A 20,787-nucleotide genomic window follows, 5' to 3' on the forward strand; every position below is an offset into this window, starting at 1 on the left:
GATAACCAGACCCCTGACCGGTTCGGTCATTGGGTTGTTTTAAAAACCGTATTTTTTTCTTAAAAATGAATTATTTTCAGACTGACAAGTGTCCTATGTTGCTCATTTTCATTCTTTAAAAAAAATTGTGTCGGTATTCATAAACCGCCAAGTCGCCAACCTAAGTCTCCAAAACTATTGGTATAGATATTTACCGGTGGATGGCCGACAGTCAATATTTACCAGTTGGCATAGATGTTTTGTAAAAGTACTTTCATAAAAGTGCTTTTATAAAAGTACTTTCGTAAAAGTGTTATTATAAAAGTACTTTCATAAAATTGCTTTTATAAAAGTATTTTTGTGAAAAGTACTTTCGTAAAAAGTACTTCTGTAAAAATGTTTTTATAAAAGTACTACTATAAAAGTGGTTTTTGAAAAGTACTTTCCTAAAAGTGCTTTCGTGTAAAAGTGCTTTCATGTAAAAGTGCTTTCGCATAAAAGTATTTTTATATTATTATAAAAGTACTTTCATAAAAGTGCTTTCGTAAAAGTAAACATCCATGGTAACAATTTTGTAGGTTGAGTTTCCTCAAAGAATGGAAATGAGCAAGATGAGGTATGATTATTTTTCATAATGCCAAGCTACTCAACTTTTGTGCTATGGGGTTGGTTTTTCATTCTAAAAAAAAATGTGACCCATTACAAAAATTTTGTAACCAACACTCTAATATTATTCATTCTTGCCCATTTTTATCTAAAATGAATAAGAATTAAGGCTCAATTTGGAATGAATACAAATACAAATATGTAAAGTGCGCTCTACATTCTTGCCCATTTGGAATGAATACAAATTCAAATACAAATATGAATACATACAAAATAATACAAAATATAAGGTTTTGCGCTCTACATATTTGCATTTGTACTCCTTCCAAACTGAGCCTAAAACAATTAGGCCCATAACAGTGAACCAAACATGACCTAAGTGGCAATATTTTTCACACTAGACATATTAGATACAATTAATAAGGGACAGGCGTTTAATTAAGAAAGCTTCCTTTGAGCACTCGACTTATGGATAGCCAGCATTGTATCAAGGCTTGTAAATTTTCTTCAATGGTGTGTTCATTCAAGAAGCCAAAATAATCACCAATTTTTTTTCTCTTCAAAGTACTCATCTTTTATCCTAATTTAAGCTGATCTTTGCCTCGATTGATTTTGAAGCTTCATGGAGCACTCAACTACTGCAAATCATAACCTTAGATGCAGTTTTTCTCTTTTCTTCTTCATTTTTCTGAAATCAAACATTGTGTGATAGATCTGAAAATCAAACATTTGTTGATTTTAAAAATTGGATATGAAGTATTAGGGGCATTTTTGAAATAAAATACCATAAGCCTTTCCTTAAACATTTTCCAATTAGTATAGGTGGTAAAGTTACCATTTTCAAAACAACAATATAAAAGATTCTTGAGAGTCATGAATTGATCGTAGCCAAGCAGAGCTGAAAGAACTTTAGAGGACATGTAGGGCAATTCCATGTATGCTCCTCGTCATGGGAGGACATGTAGAGGACTCCGTCATCCGCCACATGCCCCTCTCGGTTTGAGGTTCTCAATGTGCATCGTATTGTTGTCTTTGACGCGTGATGATGCTCCACATTGCCAATCTAGTTGAATTCATGGTCATATCTTCAGCCACGTTAGCTTCAATGTGGTGGTTCAATTGGGGTGAAATATGCCAAATTACTAAAACATCACCTAGGGGTGAGCAAGAAAAACCGAACTGAATCAATATGAAACCGATTAAAATCAAATGGAAATTTCAGTTAATCGAATTGGTCGATTTGGTTTCAGTTCAGTCAATGTTTTAAAAAACGATCCGGAAATTGAATAATTTTGGCCACCGGTTTCTGGGTCAATGATTTGATCGTCCGGTCTGAATAAATGGCACATTCTAAAAAAAATAAAAAACAATAATTTAAAATTAAAAAAAATTGTCACAAACCATTGAATGGGTTGACGGGTCCACATTTCGACCGCCCGAGTCAACAGTTTGTTAACCTTTTCAACGTTTTTTGACTAAAAACGGATTTTAAGTGAAACAGAACCGGTTGCCTGTACGGTTCCCGATCCGAATGGTCCAACCATCCGGGTCAACGGCGATTCGAAAACCTTCAGTTCAGTATTTAAAAAAAATGAAGGTACCAGTTCAGTTTCGGTTAACCAATATAGAAAACAGTGGTAAACCGAATTGACCGGTATTCATATACTATATATTTTATATTTTCTATATATTATAAATTAATAAATATGCATTATATAAATATATATTTATAATATATAATATATTATTTATTATTTATTATTTAAAATATAATATTTTATATATTTCTAGTTTTTATTATATATTTATATATTTTATAATATATTTGTAAATATAAAAAAAAATGAAAAAATGACAAACCTAATCGGCGGTTAACCGAACTGGTAAACTAGTTAACTGATTGGCTTCGGTTATCAGTTTTCCATAAACCAATAACACCAATTCGGTTTCAAAAATAGGCCCATGGTTAACCGAACCATAGCCGGTTATGAGTCCTATTTCACCATACCCAAGCTTCCAAATTCTAGCCTTCTACCTACAGATAAACCCAATCCAGATTAGACCTGTTCATGGACCGAGCCTGGCTGAGCTTTGTCTTTATATTAACATAAAACATTTAGTCCCAATCTCGGTCCTCATATAAAGCCCGAAGCCTAACAAGAAAATGGGAAAAATGTGTTTTTTTTCTTTTTTTACTCAATAAAAGACTAATTTATTTATATTAATAAACTTCAAAACTAAAAAATAATGAAAAAAATGATTACAACTAAAAAAAGAGAAGAGAAACAAAGAAAATAATATTATATATATATATATATATATATATATTATTATACAAAATATATATTTTTTGCTCTATAATATGTTATCAAGTCAGGGCTCGGCTTGGACCCGGCTTTCTTGAGAAAGCCTAAGTCTGTAGGCCTAAACTCATGTTCAAGTCTGACTTAGAACGAGCCGAGCGGGGTCATCAGGGTACCCGGCCCATGAATAGTCTAATTCGGATCTATTACTCGCACAAGTGTACAAACTTGTTCTAGCTAGTCCAACTTATAAATTTTGACCAAATTTGGTATTTTGTACCATGTGCCAACTTATTTTGGCCCGTGCATGATCTCATCGAGAACACATTTCCTAGGGGTAGATGTGCAAATTGGGTCATGCCAGACTTGGGTTTCAGGTCCATGGGTCGGCATGTGCCAGCCCAGCCCAGCCCATATAATATATATATATATATATATATACTTTTATTGTAGACTTTCTTATAACATTTCATTTTATTAATGCATATATAAACAATTGTATACATCAAAATTCATAAAAAGAAAGTTTTAATTTTTTCTCTATTTTTGTTAACTTACTTTAAATTTTTTATTATTTTTTCAATTAAAAAAAGAATATTTATCATGGCTTGGCCCGATCTGTGGCCCAGCCTGACCCAAGGCTCAGCCCCGTAGACAAGCACAACCTATGGCACGGGCTTGTGTAGGCTCAGGTTGTGGACCGTGTCGGGTCGACCCCTCAAAAGTACCCCAGGGGAGGGAAGCACAACCCATAGGCTGGCAAGTGCTGGGTGGCCCGTGCCATGTCGGCCCAACATGGCTCTATTTAGACCTCTACTTGGGGGTCTCAGGTCTGTCCCCGACGTGTTCAAACATCACTTTGGGGGGCGGGGGAGTTCGCAAATGTTTATGCAGGTTGAGTTTGGGCAAGGAATCTAGGGAAGTTTCCCTCAGCCTTCCGTTTGTCTCTAAGGGTATTCATAAAAAACCGAACTGAACCACAAAATGCGGTTAGCCGAACCAACCGATATATATATATATATGTATGTATATTTTATATATTTTTAATATATATCATATATAAATATATATATTCACTATATATATAAATATATACATATATTATATTTAAAATAATCTATTTATAAATATATTATATATTATATATTTTTAAAATATTTATAATATATTTGATGTAGCGCGATTCAGTCACTCCTAGCTGGCGCTCACGTGGCTCCTAGAAGATACCTGAGAAGAAGGAAATTCCCGGGGGGAATCACCCGGCGGGAACACTCCGACGATTAAGTTAGTACTGGGTAGGGGAAGCAAGGAGGAAGATGAAGGCTAAGAGTGAGATAGCGCGCGTACCGTAGATCTGAATCCCCCCTCTCTTCGATGCTGAACTCCTTATAGTAGAAGTCTGTTACTTCTCCCCATCAACTTCTGACATGGCGGGTATAACCGTCACTGCCAACCTGCCGCAGCTATTATTGGCGGGGCCGAGGTGGCACGCGCGGGGCCGTCACCGCTGAGTACGTGTCTGTCAGGCGTAGGACACCTTCTAAAGGTGGCAGGCATGATGCTGCCTGACAAGGGACACGACTACTGTCACCAGATTTGTCTGGTACGACAGTCGGGCAGGAGATCTTCCTGCCTTCCCTCATGCGACTCGCCGAGCTGCCACAAACACCGGGGTGCTTCAGGGCAGATGGGGTCCTGCCCAGAAGCACCGAGGTGCTCTTTCCCAGGTGGGTAAAAGCTTGGTATCCCTTAGGGGAGAACCCGGGCTCTCCGAGCTGGGCGGGGGACCAACTTGTCGAGGTATTAGCCCTCGGCGAGTTGACTCTCTTTGACTTGGCGCTTCCTCCGCGCCGAGCCAGGATCGTGCTGCCAGGCTGGACTGTTCACCAAGCCAGGTCATGTGCACGTGTCCTGGGTTCATAGGGTTAAGCCAAATCGCCCTCCATCAATTGCCCCCCACTCCCCGTACTGGGGACGGGGGGCCCCAATGCGTGGAGTTCATGGTTGACCGGGCGGATTTGGCTCAGTTGTCCACACTGTCGTGCTAGGCGGTTCAATGGCCGGACTGGCCAGGCACTTGGTTCTTTACGGAAAAAACCCACGTCTCGTGCAACTCACGTGCATACGTCAGGCCTTTTATGCTGAGCGGACGCCAAAAAGTGCGCTAAATTGAATTCACACTAGGAGTCCCACAGCCGGTTTCTCTGATATCCGTCGGATTGATCCAATCCTGACCGCTGGTCACCGGGCCCCGCGTCTATAAATAGTGGGATTTTGGCATTCCTTTCGCTGCTAAGTAGCTTTCGCTTTGAGCTCACGTCTGAAGTTTCAAACTCGGGTCTTTTTAGTTCGTTTTCGCCTAGCTCAGGTGAGTCTCTGAGTCTTTCCTTTCCTTTTCTTTTGTCTTTTCTTAGCTCATCCTTATGTCTAGCGAGAGTAGCTTCTCAGATGAGCCCGGGGTGGGCACTTCGGGTCATGGTGACCCTTCCCCGGCCCGACCTGCCCGCGAAGCATGGGCGGCTTCGGGTAAGTTGGCGTCCACCTCCCATCGAGGTCGGGTGCCGGACCAGTTCGGTCCCTCTACTCTGACACTGGAGAGGCTTCAAGACCTCATCCAGCAATTCAACCTTCCTTCTGAATACAACTACAGCCTTCCCACTGGTAACTTCCCCTGGGAGCATGGTCCGAATGAGGTCGTGATTTTCAGGGAACAGCTCGTCGGCGGGCTTTGTCTCCCTCTTCACCCTCTCATCCCCGAGGTGTTAAGGCATTTCAATATTACGCTGGATCAGCTCCACCCCAACTCCATTCGGAATTTAGTGGGGACCATTTCTCTTTGTCATGAAAAGCGGTTCTCTTTGGACGCGGACATACTCTGCTCCATATTGCTGATAAAAAAGAGTGCATCTAGCGCTCCCCCTGAGCACGGGCAGGTCTACTACTTATCTCCTCGCCCAGGTTTTAAGCTACTGCACAAGTTCCCAAGTAAGGTCCCGGCTTGGAAACGGGACTAATTTGTGGTCCGGGCCAGCACAAGATGGCCCTTCCTTACCAGTTGGAGGGTGGCTACCTAGGCGACCAGCATCGCCCTCAACTAGCAGACGTGAGAGGCTTTCCACTCGTGGGCTTAGGCTGAGCTCGATCATCGGGAATACATCACCAAAGAGAAGCTCGCTCAGGCCGGTTTGAGCCCGGGTAGGTCTATTTCTGTCTTTTGGCGCTTTATTTTTATCTGCTCGTCGTTTTTGGATTTACTGACGCCAACTCCGTTGCAGCCCCCATGGACGAAGAAGAGAGGATCACGGCTACCCGGCTCCTTAGCCAAATGAAGAAGAGGAGGAAGAAGCGGACCCGAAGAAGGTCGCCAAAAGGGCTCGTGTGGAGTCACCGAGGGCTCCCTCCCCTGAACCCAATCATTCCCGGGCTCCTGCCCCTGAGACCGGACTCAACAGTGCCCCTCCGGTGGTAGATCTGGAGGGTGACTTCCCCCGCCCCCCCCCCAAATACCTGAGGCTGCAAGAGGGTTGGAGAACGAGCCAGCAGGGGTTACTGCTGAGGCTCCGAGTTCAGCTAGGGCGGCCGCCGAGGCTACAGAGGGGTCAGCTCAGCATACTGCAGAAGCAGCGACGTCTAGCTCGGGGACTGAAGAGGAGGAATCCATCTTGGATCCCGAGGTCAGCCTCGACCGAAGAAAGAGGGGTGTCATCAATGCAGAAGCCATGAGCTGGGCCGAACTCTCCCCAGGTCAGCTCGGAGGTCGCACAACAACCCACATCATGGTGGTAAGTTCGTTTGTTTGTTTGTTTTGTTTTTTTTTCTTTTTTTTTTGGTTGACTAGTTTCTTTCTGTTAGGCGAACACTGTCGTGCACGCCTTAACTTTCCAGTCTGATAAACACCTGAGGCGCGCTTTGGCTGCTGAGGAGTCATCCCGTGTGGCCCATGCCGAGATGAAGGCAGCGCAGGACAAGGTCCATCAATTGGAGAGTGTTGCCACCGCCCAGAAATATTTGAACGACACTTTGGTACTAGAGAGGGAGGAGCTGGCTCGGGAACGAGACAGGCTGAAGGCAGAGGTGAACGGGCTCCGAGTTGGTCGGGAAGCCCTAAAGCTTGAGGTGGAAAGCCTCAAAATGGCCCAGAAGGTTTCGCAACTCGAGATGCAGGCCCTCAAGGGAACCAAGGAGGCCCTAGAGAACGAAGTGGAGTTTCTCAATGTCGATATCGAGGAGAAGACGGGGATCTTTCACGATGCTCTGGAACAGACCAAGGTTCAGTCCGTCATCGACTATGTCAAGTCCTCGAGGTTCGACAACGTAATGTCGAAGGCCTACCGCAGGGGGTTCAAGCTTGGCCGATGGTGGATAAGGCATACCTACCCCGATCTGGATATAAGTGCCTTTACTTCTTTCAACATTACAGATGACATGGCATGCCAGGCCGCGGATGACCCGGACTCTGAAGACGACGGCGGCAACGGGGAGGCTGACGCCATCGATCTAACCGATTCTTCTGAGGAAACCCCTGAAGAAACCCCGAGTAAGGCCGATGAGCCTCCCAAGTAGTCAGGCGCTTCTTGTATTGGACGCATTTATGTAGTGTAATGGGGCTTATATAATGAAGAACATTTTTTCGCCAAATACTTGCGTAATTTTCTTTTACTTGTCGAAGTGGTTGTCTTATTCTGAACTGTTGGACTACTAGGCTGATTACCCGGGGTGTGGGTTCCTCGATCATCATGGTCCCGAGTTGTATTCTGACACTTAGTAGGGGTAGCCTTGTGTATACCGAGGTGAGTGACATAGTAGGGTACATGTCCGATCTGTCTGCACCCGGGTTAAGTTGACGTTGGTTGTCTCTTACGGGTTTAACTTGTTGCACGCCAAGGCAGGCTATCCGTCACAGGGTTCCTGGCCGAAATGCCTGTGCCATAGGTTTTGCAAGCATTTAGCCTATGCCGATGAGACAACTAGATATTGTATGCTGCCGAGGTCTTTTTATTATCTCGGCGTTCTAGCCCTTAGGCTGGGGGTGACTTATAGTCTATTTTTGAAGTTTGTCCGTGCCTCGAAGGCGACCGGGTCTCGTTGTGCCGAAGTCATGTTAGCTCGGCATTTTTGCCCTTGGGCTTTGGGAGCGGCTCGTGGCCTACTTGGTTGCTACAGATAGTATTGTCTTAAGTTGACAATATTCCATGCCCGAGGTACTTGTTTCCCTTTGAGGGTCTCGAGCTCATACGTTCCTTCGCCGAGCACTCGCTTTACTCGGTAGGGACCTTCCCAGTTGGACCCGAGCTTGTCGGCGCCGGGCTCGGGTACCATAACTTTACGAAGGACCAAGTCGCTGATGCGGAGGTTTCGCCTTTTGACCCTGGCGTTATAGTACCGAGCTACTCTCTGTTGGTAGGTTGTGTTCTGATGTACGCGAGGTCCCTTACTTCATCGAGTAGATCAAAGTTGGTGCGCAGCTCATCTTCATTCGTTTGATCATTGTATGCTTCTAGTCGTAGTATAGGTACTTCGATATCCGCAGGGATTACTGCTTCGATGTCGTAGGTGAGATTGAAGGGTGTTTCTCCCGTAGCGGTCTTCTCCGTGGTCTGGTATGCCCATAGAACACTAGGTAGCTCATTTGCCCACAATCCTTTAGCTCGGTCCAATCGTGCCTTTAATCCGCGGAGGATGACTCTGTTCCTTACTTCTACCTGATCGTTTGCCTGAGGGTGTGCGACTGAAGTAAAGTTCTGTCGGATTCCCATATCTTGGCACCAGTCTTGGAATTTGATGTCTTCGAACTGTTTGCTGTTGTCGGAAATCAATACCCGAGGTAATCCGAAGCGGCATATGATGTTCTTTCAAAAGAAGTTTTGGACATTTCGGGTTGTTATTGTTACGAGGGGTTCGACTTCTACCCACTTGGTAAAATAGTCCACTGCTACCACTAAGAACTTCCTTCCACCCGTTGCTAACGGGAATGGCCCGAGTAGATCGATGCCCCACTGTGCAAAGGGCCACAGACTGGTGAGGTATTTGAGGTCGGCAGCGGGTTGGTGGTAAATATTGGCATGTCTCTGGCATTTGTCACATTTTCTAACGAGTTCAATGGCGTCTGCCTTCATTGTTGGCCAATAACACCCTTGTCGAAGCGCTTTTTGGGCAAGGGCCCTGCCCCCCAAGTGTTCGCCGCACAGACCCTCATGAGTGTCGCGGAGTACGAGCTCGGTTTCGGTAGGTCGCAAGCAGCGCAGGTAGGGGAGCATGTTGGATCTTCTTTACAACCACTCGTCTACCATGACGTATTTAACTGCCTGGCGCTGCACCCTTCCTCATCGCTCAACACCCAATTGAATATATCCAGGTTCTTCTTCAACCTCCCCTCATTGCAGCTTTTCACCAACAAACCCACCCCTTGCTCGTATACCCATCTCAGACAGATCTGCATGCAATGTGCGTGTACCACTTTGAATTAATATTCCACCATTAAAGGCCACTTCTTAATTAATTATTATTGATTTTTCACAACTTATCATTGTGGGACAGTGGGATGGAAATATCACTACTCCACCAGCAGATTCAACACTTTCAGAGCCAAAACAGAAAAAGAAGAAGGGAAAGAAAAACAATTAGTTACTGATCCCCTACCACTGTCGTTCAGGGGGTTGCCGCTGCCGCAATGAAGGGTCCTATGGTGAACCAGCGACAATGAAGAGAGAGAACGAGTGAACCGAACAAAGGGTTTTGCAAGTTCTGTTGAAGAAGCAAAGAAGGGTCCTTCGGTGAACCAATGACAATGAAAAGAGAGAACAAGTGAACCGAATAGGGGCTTCACGAGCTTTGTTGAAGAAGAAAAGAGGGGTCCTCCGATTTGTTGGCTTTCGTTTTCGGGTTTCCTAGGCCCAATGCGCATACAATTCCGAGAGAGGGGTTGCTATCGCCGCCCCTATTTGGTTCACTCTGCTTTTTTAACAGAGGACTCCGTTGTTGAAGAAGAAAGAGGATGAAGGGTGTGACGTTTCATTCGTTGGTTCTTATAAATAGTAAGGGTAAAATAGTTTTTTCGTCTTTTTATTAAAGGAAGTATTAATCAATTGTTACACAGTAGAGGTAGTATTAGTCAATTTATAAAGAGTAAATACACTTAATCAATTAGCTAAACAGTAGAGGTTGTTTAAAAAATTTACCCTAATATCTATTGTCTATGCAACAAAATGCCAAACAACCATCGTAACAGCTAATAGAGAAGGATCGGAAAGGATGAGGGTAAACATAGGAAGGCTCGTAGCTCTCGTTATACTGGTCAACATGTTCATGGCGACGTGCATTTCAGTATCCCGCTCTTTCCGACCTCTATTACACTCCTCTTATCCCTTTAAAACTCCTAAACGTCTCCCCAAATCACATCCTTGTCCCCTTTGGTCGTCTTCTTTCTTATTTTGCCTTCACAAACTCCATAAATCAACCTCTATCACCTCCGATTTTTGTTGTTCTTCTTCTCAGTCAATGGGGTCCGAAGCTAAATTAGTGCCATCGGAAGATAAGCTCGAAGAGAACCCTCTCCTGCAGGACTTCGTTTTCCCTCCCTACCATGTTGTCGAGGCGAAGCATGTTCGACCTGGGATCAGAGCTTTGTTAGCGAAACTCGTAAGGATTCTTTTCTTTTCATTTTCTTTATTGTGATTATTTTTTTTACCTTTTTATTTGGGATTTAATGATTGAACGATGTATTTATAGGAGAAAGATTTGATTGAATTAGAGGAGACGGTAGAACCAACTTGGCCGAAATTAGTCGAGCCATTGGAGAAGATCATTGATCGCCTCCAAGTGGTTTGGGGAATAGTGAATCATCTCAAGTCTGTCAAGGATTCTCCTGAACTACGCTCTGCCATCGAAGAAGTTCAGGTTTGGCTTGTTCTTTGTGGAGTATTAAGAACGATATTTTTCCCCTGTGGAACTGGTGATTTTACTTGCCATTTTGTTGATTGCCATATTGTTTGGTGTGACATTCCACAGTTTCTTCCACCTTGTTGTTGACGGTGTTTAACTTTATTTTGCAGCCGGAGAAGGTTAAATTTCAACTTAGACTGGGACAGAGTAAACCCATTTATAATGCATTTAAGGCTATCCGAGAATCCTCACAGTGGGAGGCAATGACTGATGCTCGTAAGCGTATAGTGGAGGGTAACCATCTTGTTTTTTCTGCATCTTTATGGTATTGACAGTAGTATTGATATGCTTGGAATCGCTATTGTTTAATTTTAATACGTTTGGAGGACTGTTTAATTATGTCAAGTCCACAAATTATGTTTCTCAAAGTGATTTGGCATTCACCATTTCTAGTCTTCAAAATTTGTTAAGTTAATTGAATTTCTAATATTTGTGAGGATTGGAACTGAGATATGTAGCAATGTACTGCTATGCATGCATGCATTATGGCTTTCAGAGTAAAGTCAATGAAGAGAAAATCATATGGTTCTAGATATTAGTGATTTAGTGGTCATATTGATGTGGGGCTGTTTGCCAAGATCAATTTTTTGCATTATGTAGTAAAGATTTGTACTGAGAAAGCAACTGATATAATTATTACAAGGTAAAAATTAGTGGCTTTTGGAATAAGGTAGAAGAAGATGCTAGTCATTGTGTCTATACCATGAAAATTTGAACAGTATAAACATTGCTCACGAAAATGAGTATATTAGCTTGAAAAGAAGATAAGTATGTAGGTATGGAGGTAAATGAACCTACTAACAAAAGGAGTGACAAAGCTGTCCAAGATCCTTAGACAGTTTTTTATCAAAAAAAAAAAAAAAGATCCTTAGACAGATCCTATACAAAATATCAAAAAGAATCCCTCAGCTTAGCAGAGATAACCCCTAGAAAAGATCATTTATTGAAACAATGAATGACCTTTGTTCAAACCCTCTGAGGGGTGTGGTTCCTTGGTTGACCACTCTTATGTCTGCTTTGTGGCTGCTTTAGATGTTGGTATCTCCTGCTAGTGGTATGAACCGGGAGATATTTTGATATTTCATCCTGCCTTATTCTTCAGTTGCAATAGTCTAGAAGGCACCAGAGTAGGAAATGGGCGAGACTTCGTACCAGTGGTATAATGTGCAACAGTTAGAACTTGTGAAGTCATAGTGGGACTGGAAATGGAGAACAACAGCTCTTATGTGGCTCTGCTCCTTTTACTAGTTCATGTACTAGCAGGTGCCATAAATCTGTTAAACGTCGCTATACACTTGACTACAATCTCTCTCGTGCATCTGCAAGGATTATCAGTTATGACACCGACACTAGTTGGAACCATAAACTTATTGACATGCTGTTGTTGATCCAAATGTGGTCAACATAATATAAGCTTTTTATTACCTGTTTAGATAGATTTGTCCCCTTCATTGCTAGCATGTTAATAGGGTCTTCCCTCAATTCTTTTAAATAGTAGATAAATATTTTAGGAATGATTTATTTGTTTTGATCTTTTAACTAAATACTGTTCACTTCTGTTGTTGCAGCCCAGATAAAGGAGGCAGTTCTTAATGGTGTGTCTCTAGAAGATGCTGACAGAGACCATTTTAACAAAATTGAGCAGGTCTGTTCCAGTTGTAGGCTATTTGTCCACTTTTATCTTTCAAACCTACATTATTGTGCAGTGGAATTACTAATGTCAAGGATTTGTTCTTTGTTTTGTTTTAAGTTCAGCAAAGAGATTTTAATGGAAATATTGATCACATTCTGGCCACATGTATTCTTCATTTGGTAGATGGCTAAATCTAAAGTTTAATCACTCTAACTATAAAGCTTTATTTCATAGTACTTTGTATGTTAATGTGATTCACTAATTGAATTAATATGCTATTTGATATAGGGAAGACGTATAACACAACATGATACACCAGGGGTAATTTAAAATGGTAACTTGACAAAATCTGAATAGGAAACGACAGAAATTGGAATATTGTTTGTTCACTTTGCAAATGGGCAGAGGAGTCAATTTACTATTTTGGTACAGTGTGATCTATCCCGAGCTGTATGGGTAAACTTCATAAGGCTGTTTAGCAGGATTTGAGTGATCCCAGCAGATCTATCTATGCTTTTGTCTTCTTGGCAGTTCAAAGGCTTTAGTGTGAGGGGAAGAATCCTATGGAAAGTAAATCCCATTTGCTGTGGAAGGAGATAAACAAGAGGATCTGTGAACAAAAGGGGAGTGGAGTGGAAGTTGGGATTGGAAGAACCAAGAAGTTTCTTAGATGTTGTGTATTGACTTTTTAAGGCTGTGTTTGGTTTGTAGGATCAGGATGGGTTTCCTTTATTTGTTTTGAGGGAAATAGGGGTATGGTATGGGAAAAATGTGGGGCACAGGATCCCAAAATTGAGTAAGCAGGACCGCACCAAAATAGTGCGACCATAGTGAGAAAACTTTGTTGAGAAAAATTTTTGGGTCTTGTTAGTGACCTCCATTTCCTTTTGTTTTCATTTTTTCTCATGTCTACCCATTGGCGAAATCCGGTTGACTGGCGTTCATGCTGTTCTTTGTCGTTGATGTGTGCGGGGTCAAGGTTTAAAATGTCGACGTCGGTGGAAATGTCGGTCATCCAAATATAAGAAACATGTCGGAAATGTCGGAAATATCATATGGAAATATTGTAAAAATTATAGACATGGTGGAAACATTTTAAAATATGCAAAATATAGAAAGATATTTTATGAAATGATAAAAGAAGCATAGACATACCCTTTTAAATTATTATCTTGTTGCAAATCATTAAACAAAGCTAAGAAACTAAGGTTATAGACAAAAGAATACGTTTTGAAGTTGCCCTGTAAACTTTAAGATTCGGAGCTTCATGATAAAATGAGTTAAAGCAAAATTTTAACTCAGAAAATGTAAATGGTTGTAATAGATCAACCAATTAATTTATTACACAAACAAAAAACTAATATTTAACTTCATGTTTGAAATGAATATTGAGCTAGCTCAAAGTGGTAATCATGTAAGTTAGGCGGACAATAAAATTGTTACTTAACATATTTACAATATTTACCAACTTATGTTATAATACTATCTCTTGGGCTCCACATAGTATTGGTAGTGTTCACTGAGAAATATGTTGATTCCAGTAAAATTTCATGTCACTACCCATGAAAGTGGAAATGGAAATATGTTGTGGAAACTATTTGTGGTACTCCACATAGTGTTGGTAGTGTTCATTGGGGAAGTGTCGATTCCGGTAAAATTGTGTCGCTACCCATGGAAATGGAAATATGTCGTGGAAATATTAGGGAAATTAGGGACATATTTTAAACCATGTGCGGGATTTCCATCTGTAAAACTAATAAAATACACATTGGGCTCTTAGATCTAACATTTTTATCCCATTTTTGTGTAGATTGAAGCTATTTACTTTGTTTTCATTTCGTTTTAGCTATTTAATGATGTCGGTAACATGTTAGGCTAGGATGATCCAAAGATTTGGGGGAGGGTTCAAGTCTATATTGTTTCATTGTCGTTTGACAGTATAATGAAATTACTTATTTTTTGCTTTCTTATATTACTATATTTCATTTGATAAACTGTGTAGGTAGGGTGGTAAGGCAATAAGAGATGGTCTCCTTGGAAGGTAGAGGATGACCTAAGGTCTGTGTGGGTGAAGGATGTCGGGGAAGTCTTGAGGAGAAGGGAATTGTAGTGTAGTAGAAGGGAAGGAGTTACAAGGTCGGCGATGGTGAGTCATCGTTCCAGGGTGAACTATTTGGATAGGAACTTGGTGGTGAACTCACCCCACGAATCTAGGCTTCTGGGGGTCATGTTGACGAACCATGAGTAGGTTGGCTCGATAAGTGATTTTGAAAACTCTCGCACCTTGAGATCCTTGTCTAGGGCGAAGGGTCCCAATGCGTCCTCGAATTTACTAACGTACTCCTGAGGGCTGCCTCTCTGCCCTTCATATAGGGGTCACTATTGGGGTGGTGTGTATCCAGTTGGGTAGGGCTTGTGGAGGATCCGGTTTGAATAAGGCTTCTGAAGGAGGGTGATGGCTTGGGTTTTGTTTTGGATAGCTTCTATGAGGTTCTGGACATACTCCTGCAGTTCTATGCAACTTATAGGTGCTTCAGAAGGGGTAGCATTCTTAGTCATGACTAGTGGGGTGGGGGTGGAAGAGCCGGAGGTATGGGGTGCTCGGGTGGTGTTTCCTGTGGGTAGGGCTAGCCCGTGAGTATTTTGTTGACGAAGGTCACGGGGTTCTGGTACAGTGGTCCCGAGATGGACAGAGGGCTAAGTGGATGGTTTGGATGGGGTGAAAAGGAGGGTTTTTCGGTGTGGTTGTATGTTGCAGGAGCAATTGTAGTGTCTGTCTCATCTTGGTTTGCATCTGGTCCATGCGAACAAAGCGCTCCTCAAAGTCATAGACTTTGTGGGACAAAAATTCTATGTCTGCACGGTCGCTCGATTGTGGGGGAATAGGCGCTTCAGTTCCCATCAAGGAAGTTAAACAAGAGATTCTAATGTAGGTAGGGTGGTAAGGCATAAGAGGTGGTCTTCTTGAAAGATAGAGGATGACTGGAGGTTTGTGTCGGTGAAGGATGTCGGGGAAGTCTTAAGGAGAAGGAAATTGCAGAAGGGAAGGAGTTAGAAGGTTGGAAGGCAAGGACTCTTGAGATTGATCTCGTGTGGAGACCTTTGAGTCTCTCCCTTCTATAGAGAGGCTACCTAAGCTATAATGAGAAACATACAAATAAGGACTTTTCTTGTTAGAAAAGTGGATCACGATTCTCTGGTGCTTAGCGGGTAAGCCTTATTGGGGTTTTTCCACATGTCCAGTGAGGATCTTTTGGGTTTAGGATTCCCCTTTACCTTAAGATTTTCACATGGTGCATCTTTGGCTACGGCCTTTTCAAGCTTGCTCATGTCACGTGTTAGGAATAAGGTTCTTAAGTTCTTAGGATGATGAAGCCTTATTGGGGTTTTTCCACATGTCCAGTGAGGATCTTTTGGGTTTAGGATTCCCCTTTACCTTAAGATTTTCACATGATGCATCTTTGGCTACGGCCTTTTCAAGCTTGCTCATGTCACGTGTTAGGAATAAGGTTCTTAAGTTCTTAGGATGATGACTTTGTCTTGGTGACACAACCTACTGTGATGAGGCAAGTCGTCGTTCCCTATTGCGGCTGGGTGTGAGACGAACCCTATTCATTGGAGTTCCGAATGACTCTAAGCGATGTTGTGTACATGACATTGCGGGTGTAAATGGGCACGTTTATCACTTTGGAGTGTTTCTCAGTGATTGACTCATCGCAAGGGTCTGCGGTTGTGTTTGCTCGTCGGATTCATTAACAAGTATAACTCTTATCGCAAGTGTTCTAGGTTGTTCTCTTTGTGTTGTCACAATCCTCATCATAATGTTGATCTACGTGTACTTACAATTTGTGATCTTTATCGCAATCTCTGTGATTCTAATCTACATGTACTTACAAAGTGGTTTAGTTGAAGATTTGGGTTTAGGCTATCTTTCATCTAAAAAATGCATAAAATGGGCTATATCTAACATTTTACCAGTTCTGTGTTTTATGTAGACACGATACAATCAATGAAGTCTAACAATATTGTGCTTGATCAGACTTGTTTTCTTCTTCCCCTCTTATCTTCCTTAATCAGACTTGTTTTCTTCCAACAAAACAAACTTGGGAAAAAGAATTTTCCCACTATTTCCCCTTTTGTATAACCAAACAATGGAAAGTGAAAATTTCACACTTTCTCATCCGATCCCATCCTTTCCTATCCCACCCAAATCTTCCCACAATCCAAACGGAGCCTAATGTTTTTGAAGTATTTAAACTGAAGCACTTTGGATATCATTGGGAAGGCATTTTAGTTAATTATCATTTCTCAGTGTAATGTGTTTGTATCCCATAAGTCTTTTTTCTGTAACTTTGTGCTTTGCTTTTGAGGGAATCTCTCCTTTATCAAAGAAAAAATTGGGATATTAATCATGTTGTCTTTAAAAAATAGGTGATCATCTCGCTTCAATTATTGGCAAAGGATCTTGGAGTGGTTCTTGATTCTTCCAGAATTTTAGAGGGTAGTAAGGAGTCACTCGGTTTTGGGTTTTGATCTCTGTTGAACACAGTGATTTAAAAGGCATGCCCAGGTGCACAGGCAAGGCACTTTTTAGGGTATGCACCTTTCCTAGGTCCTAGGAACATCCCTTTCAAAAGGCGCACGCCTGGCGCGCCTAGGCATGCACTTGATGTGCCTTGTGCCTCAGTCCAGGTGTGCGCCTTTTTAAAATTCTACGCTCCGAGAACCCCCTGTTTGCTAATGTTGTAAATTCATTCATTCTAATAAAATATCTTCTTAAAAGGCAATTAAAGTTATACAATCATTACTTTTTATGTGAGAATTAAGAATTTAAGACCCTAACGTGGACTTGTTTGGGCTTGCCTTGAGGGGCGTGGTACAAAGGCGACTCGTAGAATCGGGAATGCAATATGTTTTACATCACATTAGCTACTTGAAGTAATGCAATTGAGTAAAAAAAGAGATTGTGGGTTTTACATGCTTGAAAATGCTTTATATGTTTTATTTTATTTTTAAAATTTCATTTGAATACACTTTACATGTTATGTTTATGTATTTAAATTTTAGATAATAGTTTTTTTAAAACATTCATTTTAAAATTTTATTTATATTTTTTATTAATATTATGTTTAATATTTTTATTTTTTTGAATTTTCTTTTTCTTTTTATTGATTTTTTAGCATTCTTTTGTATTTTTGCGCCTTGCTTCAAAAAGGCGTGCGCCTTGGGCGCAAATTGACCCTTGCGCTTTTAAAACACTGGTTTAACATTGGAATTGGAGGGGGGGGGGAGTGATGATGTAATAGTGTACTGCTGTGTTTTTTCTTTATTAAGTGATCTCTCATTACTTCTCCTTTGTACTCTCTTTTATTTTAATAAAATTTTCTTCTTTATTTATTACCAAAAAAAAAAAAGCTTCTGAGACATTGAACAAGCAGTGTAGCAATCTGGATTAATATAACTTCAGCGTCTTTGATTAAACACAACATGATTAAGATGCAACCATGCAAGTGGATTAAAGGCCCAGACAAAGGCAAAAGGTGAAAAACATTTATAAAAAGTAAATACAATAAATTGGCATACAATTATCTTGTTTGTTGCATAAAAGTTGAACTTGTAACTTTGTATTTATTAATGGATTTAGTCCATTTAGGGCTGTCAATGGGTTGGGTATATCCGATGGACCCAAACAGACTGAACTGATTATAACAGTTCTGGTTCCATGATTTTGTCCTGATTAATAATTGGGCTGGTTCCGGTTCTTTCCTGTACTGAACCGATTTAGACCCGGATCCAGTTATTTTATTAAATGTATTTAATATTTTCTTATAATTTTTATCATATTTCATGTTCAAAATGGTCAATTTGATAGATAATATTACTTAAAAATGATTCACTTATAATTTAGTATTTTTCTATCAATTTTATTAAGGTTATATTATCAAAATTTTAAATTTTAAGTTATTGTTTAAATAAAAAATAGTTTTCAGGTTGTCCTGATTAATAGTCGGTTCGTGACTGGTTCTACCTAGACCTAACCCAGACCTAACCCAGACCTGACCTGTTGACACTAAGTCCATTTCTTTTTGGGATGAGGAAATGTTTACCTCTGTCATACTGTTGGTTTTTCCTTGCGTTTCACTCTTGAATTGATTTGCAGGAGTTGGAAAAACTGTCACAAAAATTTGGGGAAAATGTTTTAGATTCCACAAAGAAGTTTGAAAAACTAATTACAGACAAGAAGGATGTTGAAGGATTGCCTGCTACTGCACTTGGTTTGGCTGCACAAACAGCAAATTCCAAGGTACCTCATGTTGAAATTTATTTGGGTAGTTGCACCTGTCATATCCTACATATTTCCATTTCCCTAGAAATTGCATTCCATTTTTTGCTCCATTTTCGTTGTTTATATTCATATTCTTAACTACACTAGGGTTATGAAAATGCTACTGCTGAAAATGGGCCTTGGGTGATTACGTTGGATGCTCCAAGCTTTATTTCTGTTATGCAACATTCATGGAATCGGTCATTGCGTGAAGAGATCTATCATTCTTACATAACACGTGCCTCTAGTGGAGATCTTGATAATACACCTATCATTAACCAAATTCTAACACTTAGGTTGGAGAAGGCTAAGATTCTTGGTTACAACAACTATGCTGAGGTATGATATATTATTTGTTTGCAATGTTCTTCTTTTACAAACTTACAAAAGTAACTTTTTCCTTATGTCAACTGTCAAGGTAAGTATGGCAACAAAAATGGCTACAGTTGATAAAGCGGTGGAGCTCCTAGAAAAGATTCGTAGTGCCTCTTGGGATCCTGCAGTTCAAGGTATATACCCCAGAATGGGTGCTAGTCTTTTATGAGCTTGAAAGTTCAGGGGAACATATGTCAAGAACAAGGTTTCCATCACATGTAAACCATATATCTGGTGTTTTTAAACCCCAAACTTAAGTGATACCACGGGAGGTTAGTAAATTCTTATCTAAACACAAACTTGATCAACATAATAACAATATAACATCAATAATTTGTATTGCATGCATTAAATTTAATAAGAAACCAGATAGACATTTGAGCAGAAAGATCAGGTATTCCTAAAATTCCCACTGAAACCATATATTTCTTGGAGGTCCAACTCCAAAAGGACCCTTTATGTTTCCAAGACTAGAACCTGCTCCATCAAAGCCATAGTTGCAAAGAAATCCCATTTTTTCATGCTAAATTATTGTGTGGAGAGCAGTTTTTATAACTTGCAGGGATCCATGAAGATTCTTTCAATTTTATTTTTTAGGTTTCTTGTCTTGCAAACTGAAATCTCTCTCTCTCTCTCTCTCTGTCTCTCCCTCTCTCTCCATCAAACCTTGAGTCACAGACAATGCCCATTTAACCATGTTGAGTTATTGAATGGAAAACAGTTTTTATTAGCTTGTAGGATCCATAAAGATTCTCTTCCCATAATATTTATTTTTAAATTTATTTCTTTTTTAGGTTGCTTGTCTTGTAAGCTGAAATTCGTTCCCATTCCCCCCTCTCCCTCCCTCCCCCATTCAAGCCATAGTCACAAAGAAAGCCCGTTTAACCATGCTGAGCTATTATTCAATGGAGAGAAGTCATTATAGCTTGTAGGAATCCATAAAGAATCAAATTCATAGAGTGAGGGAACAAATCAAGTTGTTCCTTGTGAAGGATTTCTTTCCTGCTACTAGAGGACTAAGGCAAGGTGACCCCCTTACCCCCTTTCTATTTACTCTTGTAGCAGATGTTTTCAGTAGGTTACTTTCTAAGGCTGACGGGCTACTTTGATAACTGATAACTCCTTGGAAAGCGATTCATAGCATCCTTCCTCAGTTTCTTAATCTTGTCTGGTATGATGTTTGCTTAGGGAATTCTGTTCTCTTTTGGGAAGATGTTTGGGTGGGAAATTCAGCCTTAAAAGACCTTTTCCCTTTTCTCTACTCTATTTCCTTGTTTAAGAATAAGGTTGTCTCTAATTTCCCCTCTCCTGGGTGGGAAATTCAGCCTTAAAAGACCTTTTCCCTTTTCTCTACTCTATTTCCTTGTTTAAGAATAAGGTTGTCTCTAATTTCCCCTCTTCTGGGTGGGAAATTCAGCCTTAAAAGACCTTTTGGATTCTTTCGGGGCTTGAGGGATGCTGAACTTGGTGATGTTTCTCAACTTGTTTTGATTCTTGATAATGTTTGTTTGGATCCTTTACAGTCAGGCAAGAGGATTTGGTCTCCCCACCCAAAAGGCTTCTTTTCTTGTGCCTCCTTTTTGAAATCCCTTTGTTCTTCCTCCGCTCACTTGGTTTTTCTTGTA

General features: G+C 40.8%; 1 protein-coding gene across 2 annotated transcripts in view; it reads left to right on the forward strand.

The window, feature by feature from the left end:
* Positions 1 to 10,087: 10,087 nt before the first annotated feature.
* Positions 10,088 to 20,787, forward strand: part of LOC104595555 (putative cytosolic oligopeptidase A) — a 28,156-nt gene continuing 17,456 nt past the window's right edge. Inside the window, exons 1-7 of one of the 2 annotated variants that reach the window (XM_088887713.1) lie at positions 10,088 to 10,526; positions 10,617 to 10,784; positions 10,940 to 11,063; positions 12,398 to 12,474; positions 18,623 to 18,766; positions 18,896 to 19,126; positions 19,206 to 19,296. In XM_088887713.1, the coding sequence (XP_088743839.1) occupies positions 10,140 to 10,526; positions 10,617 to 10,784; positions 10,940 to 11,063; positions 12,398 to 12,474; positions 18,623 to 18,766; positions 18,896 to 19,126; positions 19,206 to 19,296 (1,222 nt within the window). In that variant the 5' untranslated portion in view covers positions 10,088 to 10,139. The remainder of the gene's footprint in view (positions 10,527 to 10,616; positions 10,785 to 10,939; positions 11,064 to 12,397; positions 12,475 to 18,622; positions 18,767 to 18,895; positions 19,127 to 19,205; positions 19,297 to 20,787) is intronic. The other variant, XM_088887714.1, reaches the window with a different exon arrangement.

The sequence above is a fragment of the Nelumbo nucifera genome, chromosome 5 (genome assembly GCF_055504915.1).
Source record: "Nelumbo nucifera cultivar China Antique chromosome 5, China Antique-T2T, whole genome shotgun sequence".
Lineage (NCBI taxonomy): Eukaryota > Viridiplantae > Streptophyta > Magnoliopsida > Proteales > Nelumbonaceae > Nelumbo > Nelumbo nucifera.